The sequence below is a fragment of the Mauremys reevesii genome, linkage group 4, assembly GCF_016161935.1.
Source record: "Mauremys reevesii isolate NIE-2019 linkage group 4, ASM1616193v1, whole genome shotgun sequence".
In the NCBI taxonomy this organism is placed as follows: Eukaryota; Metazoa; Chordata; order Testudines; family Geoemydidae; genus Mauremys; species Mauremys reevesii.
In genome coordinates, this window is record NC_052626.1 from 68,213,210 (window position 1) to 68,235,325 (window position 22,116).

General features: G+C 45.1%; 1 protein-coding gene across 20 annotated transcripts in view; it reads right to left on the reverse strand.

The window, feature by feature from the left end:
* Nucleotides 1-22,116, reverse strand: part of RAD51B (RAD51 paralog B) — a 723,435-nt gene that overhangs the window by 174,485 nt on the left and 526,834 nt on the right. For 4 of the 20 annotated variants that reach the window (XM_039533721.1, XM_039533738.1, XM_039533724.1 and 1 more), the window contains exon 12: nucleotides 8,242-8,291. The exons of 15 other annotated variants lie outside the window; for them this stretch is intronic. In XM_039533721.1, the coding sequence (XP_039389655.1) occupies nucleotides 8,242-8,291 (50 nt within the window). Of the gene's footprint in view, nucleotides 1-4,347; nucleotides 4,466-8,241; nucleotides 8,292-22,116 lie in introns of those variants that run through there. One more of the 20 variants, XM_039533736.1, reaches the window with a different exon arrangement.

Genomic DNA, 22,116 nt, shown 5'->3' on the forward strand with positions numbered 1-22,116 from the left:
TAGAATCATAGAATATCAGGTTTGGAAGGGACCTCAGGTGGTCATCTAGTCCAACTCCCTGCTCAAGGCAGAACTAATCCCCCGACAGATTTTCACCCCACATCCCTAAATGGCCCCCTCAAGGATTGAACTCACAATCCTAGGTTTAACCGGCCAATGCTCAAACCACTGAGCTAATTAGTAATGGCTTTAAATACTAAATGCACTCAGAGCAAGTTCATCCTACAGGGGTCAAACTGTGCAGTGCAGGGTCCTGCAGAGGTGGCAGAAAGAACTCACTGTTGCTGGCACTGGAGCAACTCCACTGCTGGTAGTGGAAGTGCTACTGTACACCAAGTGCCAGCAGCCACCAGTTTTTTACCACCATGCAATTCAGACTTGCTTTGCACAGGTCTAGATAACACAGCAGCTAAAACCAACAGCTGCCTAGAGCCTTGCCTGCATTAGAGCTGCCACCATTTGTGTCACCAGTGGCATTGCCACTGTATTAGTATCAAAGAACTGTTTTTCAGAAAAAAATGTCATGTAGCCAGAGCCTGTGTGACGTAGTCTCTTTGCATTCTTGCAGTTTTAGCCTTGTTTAAAGCTGACACTAGCTTCTACTCCTGCCTCATCAGTTAGCAGATGAATGGCCTGGAACCAGTTTTTTAAATTAATTTCTTGGGCATGTAATTCTGGGTGTCATGAGAAGTACAAGGAAAGGTTTGCTTTGGACTGCCTGGGTGCACAACAGTCTGCTACTCCTGGTTTATTTTGTTTTCATAGGTTTCCTTCTATAGTCCCTCACTTCTGCTCTGTTAATGGGCATCTCTTTCCCCTTCTGATTCTCTCTCCCTCCCTGCATTTGTGTATGTCTTATTGGCAGGTCTGTGGCCACTATTTTATTGTAGATTTGTCCCTGACTAGATGGGCTGCACATCCTAATTTATTATAGTGCTGATCCTGATTCCCTCCCAAGGCCATTGCATTTCATTTGCAAATACAAAGAATTACTTGGACTTTGCAAACAGATACAACAGCTTGGCATGGGTGGGTTTTAGAAACACCAGCCCTCCTGCCCTTAAACTCTTTTTACGTGTTCACCATTTGCAGACTCCATTCTCCATTCCCATTGCCGAAGAGCTGCAGAAGCTGCCTATCCATTTGCTTTCCTTGGCAGCAGAAGCTCAGGCGCAGCATGTTCATTTGGAAAGCTGTAAGCTGGGGTCAGGGAAAACTGCTGGCCCCATTTGGCTGTACAGACATTGGCAATTGCTGTTACAAGTCAGGCTCGGCCCCCTAGAGCAGGCAGCAGACGTGCAGAATTGAAAAAACTCAAAATATTTTTAGTGCATTTGCACTTATCAAATATCACATCCTAAAACCAGAAATTTGTGTAGGATCTCTTCCAAAAAGAAGGAGATTTCAAAAGCAAACTCAACCCTACCCTCACGGCAGACAGAATTTCCGGCCCTTTTTGAGAAGTCTCATGCATCCCCCCAAATTCTCTGTCTCCTCTTCGTCCCCTCTCTCCTGCCTCACACAGTACTGCCAGAAGTGGGAGGGGGAAGGGAAGAGTAAAAGGCAAATTTCTGGGTACAATTAAAAGCCACAAAATGTCCTCCATATATATGCTCTGTAGTTCCACTGCAGATATATGGAGCTATGTGAAACTGGGCAGTTAGTGATTCTGGCAACGTATGAACTACACAGTTCAGGGTCTGAGGTGGGTGTGGGCCAAGCTGAGGTTTTCCAGAGTGCCTTACCAGATGGGTTAGAGGAGAATGCATCTCTCGAGGCCTAGAAAGGTGGAGTCTGAAGCAAAGTTCAGGGAACATTCTCCTCCAACACACAGTAATTAACATGGTGTTAAACACGATTTTGCCCTCAGTGGACTTGTCTGAGCTAGAAGATTTTATGATGTTAGAATACACATTTACTAATGTGACTAATAGCCTGGGACTAACTTAGAGCACCCTCCTCTTGTCAGACCAAGCTTTATTCTGCTGCTCACTCCCTTCAATTCCTTAAGAAGCAATCATCAGCTGAGTAGTTTCTATAACTGAGCCTTCCTAAACACAAACCCACCTTTTACAGATTCTTACTTCAAAGTCTATGCAAGCATAACAGTCCCTTCCCCAAATCAGTCCTTTGCACCAGTAATTCCCATAGCAAGATTTTCTAGCCCTTACCTCACAGCCTCAGGGCTCTCCCAAACAATTTCCCTCTTGTCCTTTTGGTTTTCTGGAGCAGTTCTTCTCAGCTGTAACTCCCATGGCAATCCATTTGAAGCACTGCCCAAGCACTTGCACTTCTGGGAGTCCCCTCCATCTCATTCCTGCTGCCCTCTTTTCTAAGGGTCAGCTAATTAAGGTCCACCTCTCTCCTCAGGTGCAGGGGGGTGGTGGGCTAATCAGGCAGCCAGGCCAGCTCCAGGCCTCTGACCAGAGGAATGTTATCCCTTACTCCTTCCTTCACAGTGATCTTAAATATAACTCAGCACACAGTATAGACAGGGACTACTGTGTTTAAAATCACAGCACCTGTTCATGGTTAACTACAGGGTCTGCCATGTTCAAAACCATGTCAGATCGCTGCGGTTATCCCAAATGTGAAGGAGACTAGCTGACACAATTTTAAGTGAAACTAAACTTCTCTACACTGAGTGCTTAGCATACTGCTAGTTAACACATGTTCTAACATAATGTAGTATGTCAGGGTGGATAACTCCAGGCAAGTTTAAACATGTGCTGACTGGTTAACTCTATCCTCTCTAGAGATAACCATGACCAGGCTAGTATGTTTTTAAACACAATTATCACTGGCCACAGTAAAGACAAAGTAATATTTAACACTGTGTTAGTTCATTGGTGTTGCATATGTCTTCACCGCAAAGCTCATGCAAGATATCTACACTCACGTTACTTCTCTCAAAGTTAGCCTAGCTCGAGTGCAAGAGGCCACACTGCAAAATAACACTAGAACTGCTGTGAATTCACTTGAGCTGCATTCATCTGTTTATGGCACAGAGACTTTTGGGAGCATATCCCATGGTTATTTGCACTGCAATAGGGTAGGAAATTTTGGGAGAACTTTTCTGGGATGAACTTGGGTGCCTAGCATAAGCCTCCATCAGTGTCACAATGTCCACACAGCTATTTTTAGCATGCTAGCATGTGCTCTGCTACCACAAGTCTATTTACCCAGGCTGGCAGGCAGCTGCAGCATAGACATACTCTTAGTTAATACATTTTCTAACATGATGATTTCTCCCAGTATAGACAACGCCTCATATGAGGTCACAGAAGAGTAGGGATTTTAGTCCTAGGACTTTTTGCTGGAAATGCCAGTAAAAAAGACAATTGTAGTATCAGAGAAGTGTAGGGCTGGAATGAACCTTGAGAGGTCATCAAGTTCAGACCCCCATGCTGAGGCAGGACCAAGTATACCTAGACAATCTCTGACAGGTGTTTTTCTGACATGTTCTTTAAAACATCCAATGACAGCGATTTCCATAACCTCCCTTGCTAACCTATTCCAGAACTTAATTTATAGCTAGAAAGTTTTTTCTAATATCTAATCTAAATCTCCCTTGCTGCAGATTAAGCCCATTTCTTCTTGTTCTACCTTCAGCAGACATGGAAAACAATTGATTACTGTCCTCTTTATAACAGCCCTTAATATATTGAATACTTATCAGGTCTCCCCTTGTCTTCTTCCCTCAAGACTAAATGAGCCTTTCTTAACCTTTTCTCATCAGTCAGGGTTTCTAAACCTTTTATCATTTTTGTTGCTTTCCTCTGGACTCTTCCAAGTCTATGCACACCTATTCCTTGAAGTGTGGCACCCTACACTGGACACAGTATCCCAGCTCAACCTGCCCATTACCTCCTGTGTCTTACATATGACATTCCTATTAATACACTCAAGAATGATGTTAGCCTTTTTTCCAGCTGCATCACATTGTTGACTCATTCAATTTGTGATCCACTATAATCTCCAGATACTTTTCAGCAGCACTGCTGCCTACCCAGTTATCCCCATTTTATAGTTGTGCCTCTGACTTTTCCTTTCTAAATGTAGTACTTTGTACTTTTCTTATTGAAATCTTGTTGATTTCAGACCAATTCTATAATTTGTCAAGGTCATTTTGAATTCTAATCCTGCCCTCCAAAGTCCTTGCAGTCATTCCCAAATTGAGGTCATCTGCAAATTTTATGAGCATATTCTCCACTCTATTATTCAATGAAAATATTGAATACTACCGGGACCCCACTCGATATGTCATACCAGTTTGACATAGAACCATTGATAACTACTCTGAGTAGGTTTTACAAGCAGTTGCGTACTCACTTTATAGTAATTTAATGTCAATCACTTTCCCCTAGTTTGGTCATGAGAATGTCATGTGGGACTGTAGCAAAAGTGTACTAAAATCAATGTAAATCATGTTTACAGCTTCCCTGCATCCACTAGGCCAGTTACCCTGTCAAAGAAGGAAAAAAGGTTGAGTTGGCATGATTTGTTCTTGAGAAATCCATGTTGGCTATTACTTATAACCCTATTATCCTCCAAGTGCTTACAAACTGACTGTTTCATAATTTCTTCCAGTATTTTTCCACTTTTTCCAGTGACAACTATGTTGATTTTACTGACTGGAGCAATTGTCCATTAGAAACTAGACCCAGGTCAGCAACTCATTTCACATAAAATACAAACCAGTCTTCAATATTAATTGCTGTTGGTTACCAGTGACTTTAGTTAGATTTGAATCAGTAAACTAGAGGGGAATGATTCTGTATCTCATTACAAATTCCTTAAACCACCTAGTCCCCCAGATCTGAATTTTTAAGAATGGTTGTTTTTTGTCAGTGTAAAAGATTGAACAGTGTTATGGGTCCTCAATGAAGGCAGCAGGACAAAGTCATGAGGATGTGAAGAAAGCTGTTCAGGAGTTATTTTGAACACAAAAACGTCTCAAACGTCTATAAATTAATGGGGAATATTTTTTACAGTCTTCTGACCAAACAACTGAGCAACAGACTTCCTGTGTAGCCTTAGGTAAGTCAGCAAATAGCTTATTACCTCTGTTTACTCTGATCTACAATGGGGATAACACTACTAACTAGAACGGTAGAAAAGAGTGACGAATTAGTCATGAAATTTGCCATCATTTCATCTGAGGCACCTGCTAACTCCTTCAATTGTGTATTTTTGCAAAATTCAGTGAAATGATTATTTTTATATTCAGAGCTTCATTTTGCCATGCTTTTCCTGCCTAGTCACCTTCACTTGAAAATGACTCAATTTCCATTCAAAAAAATCTGAAGAAAAAAATTCATGAAATTTTAGTTTACTGATATTAAGACAGTGTTTGCATTTGTAATAAAATGCAGCCCCATGCTCCCTCCCAGTTCAAATACTTTCACTGCAAACATTTCAGACACTTCTTGATACCACACAGGGGACAGTGTCGCTTAATTAATGTTTAGCTAGTGCTTTCGGATACTTGGATAAAGGAGGTGATTCAATGTGCAAAATAAACAACAATAATCAATGCCCTATATATTCTCTCTAGCAGGTTCTATAGGATCGAGGAATCTGGCAAGGGACTATGGGATCAAATGGCTGTGGGATACAGCCACACCAGTGCAATTTTTCTCTCTGCAGAAGCCCCTGGCAGGCTAAACTCCAGAGATTGGCACAATCCAGCGTATTTCCTCTCCGTCCGGGGAACACTGGATCCAGTGATCTGCCCCCACCCACGTGCTTGCCCTCTGTATAGGAGCCCTGTAGTCTTTGGAGATCTGGCCTTGATAATGCTTTCAGCTGCAATGGACTGTAGAGAAGCTAAGGAAAAATGATGAAAAAAATCTGCAGATGAAAGTCTGAGGCTGTGTTTTCCTTTCCAAAGCACTGCTAGATTCCTATAAGCCTGTGGCTTCCTGCATCCTGCTGGAGTTTTTCTTTTCTTTCTTTTTTTCTTAAATCCTTTCTGTGATATCTTAAGAGGAAAATGTCCAGTACTAACAGGGGGCCTTTTGTTCTCTTTATTTCTAAGTGGACTTTAACCCAGTTACTACAGACTGAGTCACTGTATAAACAAATAAAATAAAACATCTTCTGTTATGTCCCTCTGGACAGGTCGGGGACAAGTTATGCTCTGCTCGCTCTCTCTTGCCTTCTGGAAGCATCACTGGGCCTGGCATTATACTGCAATAACAAAGAACATGCTTTTTGCTGTTCTTTTTTAATATGCCCTGGTAATTCCAACAAGCTGATATCCCAAGAGTGCTGGCATCTCGTTAGCAAAATAAATGCACAAGGGGTATATCTTCAGGTAAGGGATGAAACTTAGGAAAGGAAATGTATGCTATTAGGGAACAGTGGATCTATGTGTCAGTTACTGGGCTTACTGAACCTCTGACCCCTCCAGGTCTATTCGAACGCACCTTCTCTGAGGTCTCAGGCCTTGAACTATTTCCTCTCTTGGGATGGAATTATGTGATTCTCTCACTTTTAGACCAGGTCTTGGCTGCAGTCCCCAGCAGTTAGCTGTGATTACCTCAGCAGGTCCTAGCTAGGTTCAGTACCTGTAGTCCTTTCCCTTCCAGGAGCTATGACAAGTGGTGTCCAGTCACCAGACAGCCTTCTTAAAGCAAAGATTTGTTTATTTAAAACTCAAACATCCCAGAGAAAACAAACCTTAAAATAATAACCAGTCTCTATGCATGCCTGCTTTCCCTAAGTTTTACTGGTCCCTGGAAGTTGGGGAAGGCCTCAGTTTCTTTCAGACATCCTGCAGGGTAAGTGTCTGTGTTCCATGCCCAAGAATAGCAAATTCATGATTCCCTCACTCTTTCCAGAGGGTCTTTTGAACTGCTTAGTGTCCCTTTGATCTATACGCTCTTAGCGTGGCAAAACTGCTGTGTAACTTTGGGATGGAGCCTGGAAATAGGCCATTATCTTGTAATTGACCCCCAAGTGTTGGGAGGTTGCTCATCTATAGCAGTGGTCACCAACCAGTAGATCACGATCGACTGGTCGATCCTGGAGCCTCTGACAGTCGATCTCCAGATGCTAAAAGTCCGCGTGCTCCCTGCCTGTCCTGGCCCCACGCCGCTCCTGGAAGCGGCCAGCATGTCCCTGTGACCCCTGGGGGGGGTGGCACGTGGCTCCGTGTGCTGCCCCTCCCTGTAGGCACCGCCCCCACAGCTCCCATTGGCTGGGAACGGGGAACTGCGGTTAATGGACCAATGGGAGCTGAAGGGGCGGTGCCTGACAGGAGGGGCAGCGTGCAGAGCCATGTGTCCCCCCTGGGGTCTCAGGGACATACTGGCCACTTCTGGGAGTGGCATGGGGCTGGGGTAGGCAGGGTGCCTGCCTTAGCCCCACTGCGCCACCGACTGGGAGCCACCTCAGGTCAGCGTTGCCCAGTGGGAGCCCGCACCGCTCCCACACTCCAACCCCTTGCCCCAGCCCTGAGCCCCCTCCCGGAGCCAGCTCCCTGTACCCCCTCCTGCAGCCCAACACTCTGCTCCAGACCAGAGATACCTCCTGCATCCAAACTCCCTCACAGAGTTTGCACCTAGTATCTCATCCTGTCAGGACATGGAAGGCTGCAGAGATATCTGAGATTCACATGGCAGCTTCTATAGGAATATATTTTCCTTTCCTGACTGTAACCAACTGTACTCAGCATTTTGAACAATAAACATGGGTGTGGGGGGAGCTGGTGACTAGTGGGGCAGAACATCTGTGTTCTTGCAGACACAACTAAATTGCAAATGCCATTAATGTCATGTGACTATAGAAGTGTCAGTGTCTTCATGGAATGCCCTGAGAGAGGTCACATCAGTGGAACTTTGTGGTAAATGAATGCCTTACTCACTTGGAAATCCTCCAGATGATGCATGGTAGATGCTGAACAAGTAGCTCTTCAAATAAGAATCTGGTGAGGTTTGTTTTCATCATCAGGTAAGTTGTAAGGTAGGGATACATTGCATCCTTCTACAACGCACCAAATTAGTCATGGGTTCTTGTGCATATTTCTTTTAGTACCAGTCACAGATAGACTCTGCTCACTGGCACAGGAATGAAACTTGAAGTCATCAGTTAGATCACCAAATGTTTTTTCATCAGCAGATTTGCCTATGATATATTTAGAGATACTACAGTTTATAGACCTACGGTCAATACCATCAGCAACTTTGCACCCTCTGGAGGATGTTCTGTATTTCTGCTAGTGGAAGAAACACTTACATCATGTTGCATCACTTCCTGCCAGCCAGCTTCATCAATAGGAGGAGACTCTGGAAAACATTTTAATCTGCTTTAGGAATGGGGATCTGGTTTCTCCTTTATGTTGTTTACTTTCTGTGCTTCCCATAGCTTGGACAGGGCTATCTTGACTTTATTTCCACTATCCACTCCTCAACTTTTACTGTCCGGGTCTCAGGCATGAGAGAGAGAAAAAAAGAATAAAAATAAAGGACACATGTGAGAGACCCAGGAAATGCAGTGCCATAGCGAGCATGTGTGAGTGGTATTTTGTGCATTGGTACAGCATGACCAAAATGAGGTGTAATGAGTGTGTGTGTGAGAGCATGTGCAAGAATATCAGTTAATGTGTGTCTGTGTATGATTGGATAGCTCTGTGGGATTTCTGGAAGATAGCAATGGAATGGTGGCTTTGATTGTTTTGTAGAACTGCCTTCTCTGCCACTAATTCCAGTTGCACATGGTATGTGGTCATGAATATATATTTCTGGTGGGGGAAAAATCTGATCTTGTCATAACTGCATCAGCATGTTAGACGTCCAATTCCATCTCTTCCTTTGTCTCTATATATATGCAAGAAAGGCCCGAAAATTACACAGAGAGCACCACTATCTGATAAGTGGGTGAAAACCAGCAGTAAATGGTGGTTTCAGTTACATTTTGGGTTGATTAAAAATGGGAGCCAGTGATGTAGTAATGTAACTTGCATCCATTTGGCATTCAGTGTGGGTGCAAAATAAAGTGAGACTTACTCCATTTTGGTATTCTGTGGGGATCAATTTTATCACTGAAGCTAATGGGAATGTACCTATTTATACTAGTGTGAATTTTACTCTAGGGATTGTTGGGATGGATCAGGCATAAATCTGAACATGTGCGAGCGCTGCTTTATTTTACACCCAATCCTACATTGGCCCCTTGCTGAGAAAGTTGCACTCAGTTTGCAAACCGACAATACCAAATCATTGCAAAGTTCTTCATTTTACCATCTTGTTAAAAGCTGTATTCTGACTAATTTACACCCACTATGCAACTTACACCACATTTATATCACTGGTGAATTTGGTTCTTCTGGGAGTTACACCTGCTAACATCTGACTGCATTTAGCTGAATTTAGTCTACTGTGTCTTCAGTTATGAAGTTTAAAATAGTTTTTCATTAGCAAACATCAGAAATAATCTAGGAAACCATATGGTCAGTAAGCTTAATTTCTAATAAAAAGCATGGATTCCCTGGCTTCAAGCTGATCAGGCAAACTTTCAGCTTCTTTCTCATTTGATTCTCATATGAATCTGGGGACGTTTGGGTAGCACTGTTTAGAACCAATGGGTTGTTTTCCCTGTGTGTGCATAGGGGTCAGGAGAAGGGGAGTGTCCTTTTTGCAACTATTAACTAGACAATGGTGCTGTAACTGTAAAGCCCCACAATAAAGAATAAACCTATTGTGTCTCTGGCTTGTTTCCCACATTTCAAAGGCCATGAAGCAGCAGCAGCAGCATCTTTGCCCCTGGGTTACTGAGAAGGCAGAGTCTTATGCTTATTAAATGATGGCTTTCCCATCTGATTTGAAACAAAAAAGGCATGCACATACAAAGCCAAGATGTGCATGTTTAAAGCTTCTACTGCCACAAGGTCAAACACATTAAAAACAACAACAAAACTTTGGTCCTGTAATGTTAGAGGAGACCCACTTGCCCATCTCTCCCCTACCAACCCCTACTCTTCTTTTCTGCTGTGTGAGGCCCCAGTTTCCAGTACAATTAAGCTGGGAGCCAATGAGATTTCTGCCGGCCCTCCTTCCACTTGGCTTAACTGCTGAGAAAGAGCCTCGTTCTGCAGGGAGGCGGGCAGCAGTGCTTGAATAGCCTCTAAAGCCGTCATTATCTCGCTCCTAATTACATGGCGGACATACTGCTGCCTCTGCCTACATGGGAACATTGCATCACATTAATCAGCAGAGGGCTGTGCCAAGATGAAAGGGTCCCCTTGTCTCTGCTCTTTGTGGTGGAAAATGGAGCTGGGGGAAGGAGGATATTTATCAACCCCCAGTGGAGGGAAGGCACAGCGGGTGGACCCAAATCCAGTCCCAAGGCCAGTCCAGCACTTTAGCTTGCCTCCATCCTATCCCTGTACTGGCTTCCACCATAATTTACCAACCTACTTGTAATAAATGGACTGCTTTTGCTCATGCAAGATGATGGATCAACAGCCCTGGAGCCTGAAACCTTCTATCCACAGAACGGGTACAGCAAAAACAGCAGCAGGGCATGTTTCTCCTCACACCCTCTGTTTCTGTGCCTCACACCTCTAGGAGTGAGTGGGGAGTTAACTCTCCATGGCCTATTCAGTCCATGACCCACTCAGATCAGCCTGCCAGCTAAGGTAGTGATTTCTGCCAGCTATGGTGGAGGGTTTGGTAATGCTGACACCTGTCCCTTGGGACTTCATAAGACCTTCCCCGCATACCTTACAAAAAACCTCTCATTTCATATGGTCACTGGAACAAACATCAGATGATAATTTAAGAGGGACTGTCAACTTAGATCAGATTCAAACTGATACCTAGAAGTGAAAATCTCCATGTCCCATTGGCTAGTACTGAGCCATCCTGTTCAATGTAGTATGATTTTTAAATGAAGTCTTGAAATTTGAGGAGTCCTAATTCTTTGTCCCATTGGTAGGACATTTATGAGAGCCCTGCATTTGTGCAGTGGGTGAGAAATTGCTTTGGGACTCCAAGGGAGGTTTAAGGGATCTGCACTTGCAGATATTTAAATCAGTTAAAGTTGGGAGGTGTCCAGTGAAATATCAAGTCAAATTGGAACACCAAGTGGCATGCTCAGGCTGGGTTATCTATTGATCTATGACATGACGGCATTGCACCAGGACAAGATGGGTTTCATCCTTCAGCAAAATCAGGGAAGGTAGTAAAAAAAAAAACAGTGTATAATATACAGTCCTTTACATCTATTAGTTTCTCTCGTTCACTGCAGAATAACCAACTTCAGAACTGCCCTCTTTGTTTTTAAAATGCTACAGAGATTTGCACCAGCCTAGTCTCATCTCTCATTACTCCTCTCCCGCTTTTCATCTGGTACTGATCTCTGGCCTGTTACTTCCCATAGTCTCACCCCTGGTGTTGAGAACCCCCTTTTCCTCCCTTGCCTCGTTCTCTTCATTTCTCTCTTTTCTGCTATTGTTTATTCTATTTTCAATACTTTACTTATAATAAAACACAGTGTTGAAACTGTATTAATGATCAGAAGAAAGATGAGTCATTTGATAGTAACCCCAATATTAGTACTTATTGCTCACTGCTGCTGGGCACCTTTGAAATACAATGGGTGGATGGATAGCATATATAGAGAAGATAGGAGAGATAAACGGTTTTCTTTATTATTTTACTGTAAAGCACTCAAGATGTAGTGTGTATTAATGATGCTACACAAAACCAAGGTTATTTTGTATTTCTTTTTCTAAGGCCATATGCTTGTTCCATGTGCAATAATCACATTCTTAGCACTTGGGCAGAGCCAGTACTGTATGAGAATTCTTTCCAAGGTCTCACCATGATTTCTAATGGAATACCCCCTGCCTTTGCCCCCCCAAAACGTGCTCATAGGGAAATCGCAATAGGCAAGACATCATTCAGTCCATTTCTAAGCCTGATGGATCTTTTGTCAGACAAATCTTTCCATATCCCCTTAAGCCTTTCATTCATGCAATAAACCTACAGAAAAGTTGACATCCTTGGCGAGCACACTGAAAAAGCAGCTTGTCACCCCTTCCCAACAGGCCAGGCTGGGGTTGTTTTAGCTTGTTTAAATCTCCCCTCTGTTTACTTTTCCAGTAAAGATAAGGAGGTGTTAGTACTGTTATACAAGGCACTGGTGAGACCTCATCTGGAATACTGTGTGCAGTTCTGGTTTCCCATGTTTAAAAAGGATGAATTCAAACTGGTACAGGTACAGAGAAGGGCTACTGGGATGATCCGAGGAATGGAAAACCTGTCTTATGAAAGGAGACTCAAAGAGCTTGGCTTGTTTAACGTAACCAAAAGAAGGCTGAGGGGAGATATGATTGCTCTTTATAAATATATCAGAGGGATAAATATCAGGGAGGGAGATGAATTATTTAAGCTTAGTACCAATGTAGACACAAGAACAAATGGATATAAACTGGACACTAGGAAGTTTAGACTTGAAATTAGATGAAGGTTTCTAACCATTAGAGGAGTGAAGTTCTGGAACAGCCTTCCAAGGGGAGTAGTGGGGGCAAAAGACATATCTGGCTTTAAGACTAAGCTTGATAAGTTTATGGAGGGGATGGTATGATGGGATAGCCTAATTCTGGCAATTAATTGATCTTTGATTATCAGCAGGTAAGTATGCCCAGTGGTCTGTGATGGGATGTTAGATGGGGTGGGATCTGAGTTACTACAGAGAATTCTTTCCTGGGTGCTGGCTGGTGAGTCTTGCCCACATGCTCAGGGTTTAACTGATCGCCATATTTGGGGTCGGGAAGGAATTTTCCTCCAGGGCAGATTGGCAGAGGCCCTGGAGGCTTTTCGCCTTCCTCTGCAGTGTGGGGCACGGGTCACTTGCTGAAGGATTCTCTGCACCTTGAGGTCTTTAAACCACGATTTGAGGACTTCAATAACTCAGACATAGGTTAGGGGTTTGTTACAGGAGTGGGTGGGTGAGATTTTGTGGCCTGCGTTGTGCAGGAGATCAGACTAGATGATCATAATGGTCCCTTCTGACCTTAAAGTCTATGAGTCTATATGTTAATGTTCTTATAATTGCAGAAAGTGTAAACACTGTTGTTTATGGCACCCTGTAGTATGGGAGCACAAAGTTGCTAATGGAAAATTGTTCACTGGGCAAAGAGATTTGTTTGTTGACAGTGGAATGATCACTTCTCAGAATATGGGGAAATATAACAAACGTGTAAAAATGCAGCATCAGCCATACAACCATACAAAACAGGGCTTGCCAAATGCCTTCAGCCAGTGAGCCACAGGTCCAGGTAGCTGGGAGAGTTGATATTTAATGGGGAGAGGTCTGAGCAGACCTTCAGCACCGAGACCTCTGTGAAAAGAGAGCATCAAGTTCCCTGGCTAGTCTGTTCATGTGCTCCATTTGGTGTTTTTGCAGATCTTTGTTCTTGGATAAGGGCTCATAGCTTGGCATCTTCTGCTGGAACCTGAAGTGAAGTTAACTCTCCACAGGAAAAGCACAAAGCAGTGTGGTGTAGTGGAGTAAGACCAGGACTGGGAGCCAGGAATTCCTGAGTGCTAATCCTGGCTCTCCACTAGCTTGCCGTGTGACTATCTGTAAAATACTATTTCCTAAAAATAATGGTAATAACAAAAACAGGCCATGGTTAAGATTCATACCACTAATATTTCTAAGGTGTTTATAACACATCAAGCTCTGTGTAGCATGGGGGCATAGCTACAACGTTTTTTTCCTTTGTATCAGTAAGAAAAATATTACCAGTTACAGTGATATTCCCCATTAAAAGTATAGAGAATAACCGCTCAAACAATAATATCTTATCTACTGGATAAGAGTTAAAAAATACAAAGCCAAACCAAACTGTCTATTGTACAAAGTTTTAAAGTGAATACATTACTGGTGAAAGGTGCTTGACTGCGAACTATGAAGTTAGAGTCCTGTATCCACAGAACAGGTACAGTACAGGCAGTGACAAAGAAAGCTTCACCCATCCTAGCCTACTGAGAAATGTCTCCATTCTGTCCAGAAAAAGACCCACTCCTAGGTAGGGTGACCAGACAGCAAGTGTGAAAAATCGAGACAGGGGGTGAGGGGTAATAGGTGCCTATGTAAGAAAAAGCTCCAAAAATCGGGACTGTCCCTATAAAATCGGGATATCTGGTCACCCTACTCCTAGGAGAAGGTAGGTGTAAGTGGGTTACTTCACTGACTTCAATGGTGGTTGTACCCATCTCATGCTAGCATATTAATTTGGTCCATCTAAAAGTAGAATATATCATAGACTATCTTATGTTTTCAGTGTTGTAGCCATTCTGGTCCCAGGATATTAGAGAGACAAGGTGGGTGAGGTAATATCTTTTATTGGACCAACTTCTGTTGGTGAGAGAGACAAGCTTTCTGTATAATAAAAGATATTCCCCACTTTATCTCTATCTTCTTTATGGGTAGAGATGGACTTTAAAAAGGCCTAAAAGCAGGATAGCATAAGGAATGCTTGCACTGCCAATGCCATGCTCTAACTGTTCACAGGCAGAAGACTCCAACTGCTAGAATCTTTTCATCAGCTGTACAAGGCCACATCACTAAAACCATCATTGCTACTGGTTCCCTTGTTGGGCAGTCTCAGTTGAGAGGCCAGGAAATAAATGGACTGTGGACTCCATTTTGTACTCTAGCAGTGATCCCTTCAGGTCAGGGCTGAGGCACATTGGTAAGGTAATGCGAGGGGTCTGGGAGTTTGCTCAGTTGTTGCCTGAGCTGTATCTACAATATAGATAAATGGAAGATGTTAGCATCCAGGGCTGTCCATTCAGTACCTTTCAGCTACAGTAGATTCACACAAAAATTAAAAAGCCAAAAAGCTCATTTCAAACATAGCTGGAAATAACTGAACTCTATTCAATTAGGACAAGATATTCATATTCACAGTGATGGACAATACGAAAATTATACTAGCAAAGAACAAATTACATTTCTTAAAATGTATTTCTGTAGCAGAAGGATACAAGCAGGATTTACAGAGCAGGTTTGCTGCAATAACTACAGAAGGGCCTGAACCAACCCACCACCTATAGTTAACAAACTGGCTAAGAGCATCATGTCCTTTTCTACTAGCTAGTCCACAAAGAAAGTAAGAGCCTACTGTAGCTACCCAGTAATGAAGTCACTCCTTTAGCTTAATTAGTAGAGGCCACTTTTTGTACCAAAGGTCATAGATTCAATCCTCACAGATGATCTCAGTTCAAAAATTCCCTTAGGCCTTGTCTACACTACAAGACTATTTCGAATCTACTTAAGTCGAATTTGTGGATTCGACCTTATGAAGTCGAATTTGTGTATCCACAGTAAAGACACTAATTCGAATTTCTGAGTCCACATTAACAGGGCCGGCATCGACTTTCGAAGCGGTGCACTGTGAGAAGCTATCCCACAGTTCCCGCAGTCCCCGCTGCCCATTGGAATGCTGGGTAGAGCTCCCAATGCCTGGTGGGGGAAAAAATGTGTCGAGGGTGGTTTTGGGTAACTGTCGTCATCGAACCGTCAATCACGCCCTCCCTCCCTGAAAGTGCTGGCGGGAAATCTGTTCGCGCACTTTTCTGGTCGGTTACAGCGCGGACGCCACAGCACTGCGAGCATGGAGCCCGCTGCGATCATCACTGCACTTATGGCCGTTGTCAACTCCTCGCACCTTATCGTCCACCTCTTGCACAGTCAGCTGCTGAGAAATCGGGCGAGGAGGCTCCGGCAGCGCGGTGAGGAGAGTGGCGCAGACCTCTCAGAAAGCAGGGTACGCCGCACAGTGGAGATCATGGTGGCAATGGGTCAAGTTCATGGTGTGGAATGGCGATTCTGGGCCCGGGAAACAAGCACGGACTGGTGGGACCGCATAGTGCTGCAGGTCTGGGATGAAACAGAGTGGCTGCGAAACTTCAGGATGCGTAAGGGCACTTTCCTTGAACTCTGTGACTTGCTGGCCCCTGCCCTGAAGCGCCAGGACACATGGATGCGAGCAGCCCTGAGTGTGCAGAAGCGAGTGGGCATAGCCCTCTGGAAACTTGCCACGCCAGACAGCTACCGGTCAGTAGCGAACCACTTTGGCGTGGGCAAATCTACCGTGGGGGTTGCTGTGATTCAAGTAGCCCACACAATCGTTGAGCAACTGCTCTCAAAGGTAGTGACTCTCGGAAACGTCCAGGTCGTCATAGATGGCTTCGCCGCGATGGGATTCCCAAACTGCGGTGGGGCTGTAGATGGGACTCACATCCCTATCCTGGCACCAGCCCACCAGGCCAGCCAGTATATTAACCGAAAGGGCTACTTTTCAATGGTGCTGCAAGCACTGGTGGACCATAGGGGACGTTTTACCAACATCTTCGTCGGGTGGGCGGGCAAGGTTCATGACGCGCGTGTGTTCAGGAACTCTGGTCTGTTTAGACGCCTCCAGGCAGGAACTTTCTTCCCGGACCACAAAATAACGGTTGGGGATGTGCAGATGCCTACAGTGATCCTCGGGGACCCAGCCTACCCGCTAATGCCCTGGCTCATGAAGCCCTATACAGGCGCCTTGGACAGTGAGAAGGAACTCTTCAACTACCGGCTGAGCAAGTGCAGAATGGTGGTGGAGTGTGCTTTCGGACATCTTAAGGGGAGGTGGCGGAGCTTACTGACTCGCTCGGACATCAGCGAAAAGAATATCCCCGTAGTTATTGCTGCTTGCTGTGTGCTCCACAATGTCTGTGAGAGCAAGGGGGAGACCTTTAAGGCGGGATGGGAGGTTGAGGCAAATCGCCTGGCTGCTGTTTACGCTCAGCCAGACACCCGTGCCGAAAGAATATCCCAGCGGGAAGCGCTGTGTATCCGGGAGGCTTTGAAAGCAAGTTTCCTCGGAGAGCAGGGTAACCTATGACTCTCCACTTGATTTTAAGAGAAGCTGATCCTGGGCCTGTGTCTCTATGTGTTGAGTGAGATCTGCGGTTACATACCCCGTTCTCCAAGTTTCCCCCACTTCCCAAACACGTTTTAAAACAAATTAAACGGAACAGTTATTGTTAATAAATCTTTCTTTTACTTTGCATTTCTGTTCAGGGTTTGAAACATGGACGCATACTATGCTGGGTACGGTGTGCACTGATGTACAGACCGCTTGTACAATACAGGACGGACAGCCTCCTGCTCCTACATAGGTCTCTGGGGTGGGGGACGGTTTCAAGTGGTTGTGCATGTAGGGGTGGGTTTGCAGGAAGGGGCGAGTGGTGCCGTCTTTGGATAGGGATTTGGATGCAGGCTCTGGGCTGTGGGTTTGGGCGTAGGAAGGGGTGAGGGGTGTGGGGGAAGGGTGAGTATCTGTCCGTGGATGAGGGCTCTTCTTGGGGCTCAGGGCAGCGGAGAGGATCGCGCCTACGGTGGAAGTGCATGGTAAGGGCAGCATGCCTTAACATTAGGGGGTGGCAGGCGCTAGGACCGTGGACAAGCGTACACATCACAGAATGACCCGGGGCAGCATACACCACACAGAGTGACCCTGGTGACTACTGACTGCAGTCTGTGTGTGCCCTGCAGTTGATCCTGCCCCCGATAGTCTGTACCCTGCTAATGTAGGCTATCCCGTGCAATTATAAATCCCCTGCCCCCCCCCCTACATACACACAGTCTTCTGACACGAAAGAAGTTTGTGAAAGTGTGAACTACAGCAAACAGCTTTTATTAATCTACTACATAGTGGGGTGATGAAACTTGGATTTGGGACTGGGTGATCCTGTAAGGGAAGCGCTTCTACACAGTTATAGCGTCAGAGGTGTGTGGTACATTAGCGCTCAGCTGTGGTGCAGTGACAGTTCTCACGGCCCCTACCGCCCCTCCGTCTTGTAATTTTCGGTGAGGGGGGGACAGGACTTCTTGGCGTTGGAGGGTGGTTGCAGATACAGTGCAGGGGCTCTCTCCTCCTGCCTGCGGTCCTGCAGAACATCAACAAGGCGCCGGGCGTGTCCGTTTGCTCCTCATTAGCCCAAGCAGCGTTTGAGTCGCCTGCTGGTCTTCCTGCCGCCACCTGTCCTCCCATTCGCTGTGTGAGCGCTGCTGCTGAGAGAGGGTCTCCCTCCACTGGCTCTGCTGGGCCGCCTCGGCTCTGGAGCAGGCCATCAGTTCCGCGAACATCTCGTCCCGAGTCTTTTTCTTTCGCCGCCTAATCTGAGCCAGCCTCTGCGAGGGGGATGCCGGGGCAGTCCGGAAAAGAGCAGAAGCTGTGTGATGGGAAACAGTAAGTGATTTCCTTGAACAGATACATGTTTGCGAACAGTGAACACAGTGTAGTCAGTTTCTCTGAACAAGACCATACAGGGCACCAAGTTCCACGAGATCTCAGGACAAGTTTGAGATTTCGGAATACGCTCTCATTGGCGGCGCCATTGCACAGGAGAGCGGACAAGCGGGGAGAGACAGCTGAATCCATCTTGCAGACAGTCCTGGTAAACCTTAAAGTAGATAATGCTTATCAGTTAGTGGATAGCTGTGCTCTCCTGCTAAAGGCAATCTGGAAAGCAGAAAGGCTGAGCCTTTTCCAGCCCCTCCCGCCAGTGCACGGGAAAGATCAATGTATGCTTGTTCTCTGTGGCCTCCAGCACGTGGCTGTTAAGCGAGGGTCGTTGTTATGCAACCTAATTTTAAACCATTAACAGTAGTAACAATACACTAATTGCCCTACTTAGATGCAGCCTGTCCAGAACGACATCACCCTGAGGCGGGTCACTTGGAGTCAGAGAGAGCGGATGCTAAGGGAAGCCCTGCACAGACCAGGACTATATGCAGCAATGCTGGTGGAGGCGATGGTTCCTCTCTACATTAGGATGTCCTGGCGCAGAAGAGTGTGCTTCCACGGAGCACCCAATAAGGCACCTCTCCCCAGGAACCTCCTGCGGAGGCTTTTCGACCAGCTCTCTGAGAGCTTTGTTGAACTGTCCCAAGAGGATTATTGTTCTATCCCTATATGTGTGGACCTACTTTTTATATAGTTTGACATTTAAAATTTTTTATATAGTATTTCTATTTTTTCTATACCTGTTTTTTAAAAAATAAATGTTTCCATGTTTATAGCACTTACCGCCTGATCCTTCCCCTGATTCTGAGTCCGGGTTAACGGCCGGGGAGGGTTGGTAGGGGATCTCTGTGAGGGTGATGAAGAGATCCTGGCTGTCAGGGCAAGCGGTATTGTGTTCGCTGTTGCCTGCGCCGTCCTCCACAAACCCTTCCTCATCTTCCCCATCGGCGAACATCGCCGAGGAACTGTCCAGGTACACTATGCCATCCTCAGAGTCCACGGTCACTGGTGGGGCAGTGGTGGCAGACCCACCGAGAATGGCATGCAGTGCCTCGTAGAAGCGGCATGTCTGGGGCTGTGCTCCAGAGCGTCCGTTTGCCGCTCTGACTTTTTGGTAACCTTGTCTCAGGTCCTTGACTTTCACGCGGCACTGCATCGCATCCCGGTTGTATCCTTTGTCTATCATGGCTTTGGAGACCTTCTTGAAGGTCTTTGCATTCCGCTTGTTGGAGCGCAGCTCCGAGAGCACAGACTCCTCGCCCCACACAGCGATCAGATCCATGACTTCCCGGTCAGTCCATGCTGGGGACCTCTTTCTATTCTTGGATTGCCCGGACTCCTCTGCTGGAGAGCTCTGCATCGTTGCAGGTGCTGCGGAGCTCGCCCCGATGTCCAACCAGGACGTCAGATTCAAAGTGCCCAGACAGGAAAAGGAATTCAAATTTTCCCGGGTCGTTTCCTGTGTGGCTGGTCAGAGCATCCAAGCTCGGACTGCTGTCCAGAGCGTCAACAGAGTGGTGCAGTGTGGGATAGCTCCCGGAGCTACTAAGTTCGATTAGCATCCACACCTAGCCTAATTCGAGCTAGCCATGTCGAATTTAGCGCTACTCCACCTGTCGGGGTGGAGTACCAAATTCGAACTAAAGAGCCCTCTAGTTCGAATTAAATGGCTTCCTGGTGTGGACGGTTGACCGGTTAGTTCGAATTAACGCTGCTAAATTCGACTTAAAGTCCTAGTGTAGACCAGGCCTTAGACTATGGTAACACTTGGATCTAGATCTTCTCTCTGTATCTGCAACATCTTTAAACTGGGCCAGTCCAAAATCCCAGATCCAAAAATCCTGGTATGTTCAAATCCAGAGGGAAATCTAAACATAGCAGAGTAGGCACACCTCCAGCGATCTTAGTTAGTTACCTTGAGTAAATTTCAACAATTGAAGGCTTAAATCAGATTTATAAAAAAGGGAAAGGAGCAGATGATAGACAAATAGTGAGTATGAAAAATGGTCGTGCTGCACCAAGTTTCCTGAATAGGAAAATGCGTCCAATTTATGAATCAGCAGGTAAAAAAGTTTTGCATATGGCCCTGCACACATTACTTACATAATCTTTTCAAAATTTAATCCAACCAGTTGCCAGATTTTAAGTTTTTCAGCAAAATGTAAACTGGTTAAGTATAACCAGACAGCACCAGTTTGGCCTGTACACATTACACAGTGTACTTTTTGGGATTATCATCTCAAGAATGCAAATAAACTGGTTTAGTGCATGTAGCCCACCCACAATTGTCTGAATGGTTTATTTTTTAATAACGGTCAGCTAAATCACTAAACCTGGGATAATGTTTGTTAGAGCAGTTGCAAGTCTGGCTGCAAACAGAAACAGCAACTGCTACATCTATTTCCGTTGCTTATTATTATTTATTGCTATTTGTTAAGCACCAGCAGTGTAGTCAGTTGTGCAAAGATACAAATGCAGATAGAACTTAGCTCCTTGGTGTTGTAGGGACTATGCACAGAGCATAGCAAGTAGGACTGCAATATGAAGATCAAGGGAAAACTTGAGACTACCCATGGGCCATGTTCAGTGTCTGCGTTTTGGAATTGTGAATGAATTAAAGATGCAAACAAACTTGTGAGGATGTGAGAGAGCACGTGTGTATGTGTTTTAACGGTTGCTGGGTGCATGGGCATGCACACACATGCAAGAAAATGTCCATGCCCTCAGAAGTATGAGAGGAAAACATGGATCCACTTCTTAGGGATGTGTCTACTGAAATATTAATAAGGAAAAGGTTGGAATGTAGTCTTACATAATTCATTGCTGCTGGGACACAGGGGGAGAGGGAAGAATGGAAAAAACAGTCCATAAAGATGCCAATAGTTTCTAAACAGAAACATCTGTTGAAGTCTTAAAAATGGTCAGGCCGTCAGCAAACCCAGCAACAGGAACGCCTGTAGCTGATCGCTCCTACCCTCATCAGTACTGTGAGCCCTCACCCCTGGGATCAATATAGAGCTTCAGAGACAACTTACACAATGCATCAAATACAGCTCCTTTCTTAAAAAGGAAGGAAGGGGAGGGGGTGAGTTCTCATATTCAGGGAGGGCAAATGATTATTTGGAATGGAAATGTTCAGGGATAGTGGCAAAAGAGTAAGTAAACTTGCAGATGGCAAAAGGAGACCTGGTGGTTTATCTAGTCTCTCCTGAAGGAGCTAGTGCAGCGGATTTTCCATTGTTTTGTCTGATCTAATTTTAAATCTCAAATAATAGTGCTTTCTCTGGTTCCCCTTGGCAGACTATTCCAAAAATCTCACAGATCTCCATTGCCTTCTGCATGACTGCTTCCCTTCTCCCTTCATGATATTTCATTTTGTTTGCTTTATTCCCTTTTGATACTCACCACTACCCCTATACACCTCAGTTCCAAACAAGTTTGGCCTTCCAGAATGCAGCTCTTCCCCTCCCACTCCTATATTTGAAGTACTGTGTAAATTACAGTATCTGTGTCCCTCTACTGAGGACTGAAGGAGGGGACCCGAGCTCTGCTGGGTCATATAAGATCCACTGGAATGGAAGTTCTAACCACTGCACCTCAGCAGGAGTCCCGGGTGCTAAAGTCCCTGCACATCAGAGTTGGAGCCTATCCTGATCCCTCCAAACCCTCACAGTGCTCCCTGAACCCCAATAGCTGACAGCTAGTCACTTACTGTGACATGCTAAAACTTCAGTTTCTACATGCTTAGTAAAGAAAACTTTTTTCACCACACAATTAAAACTTTAATCAATGGTAATTAAAAT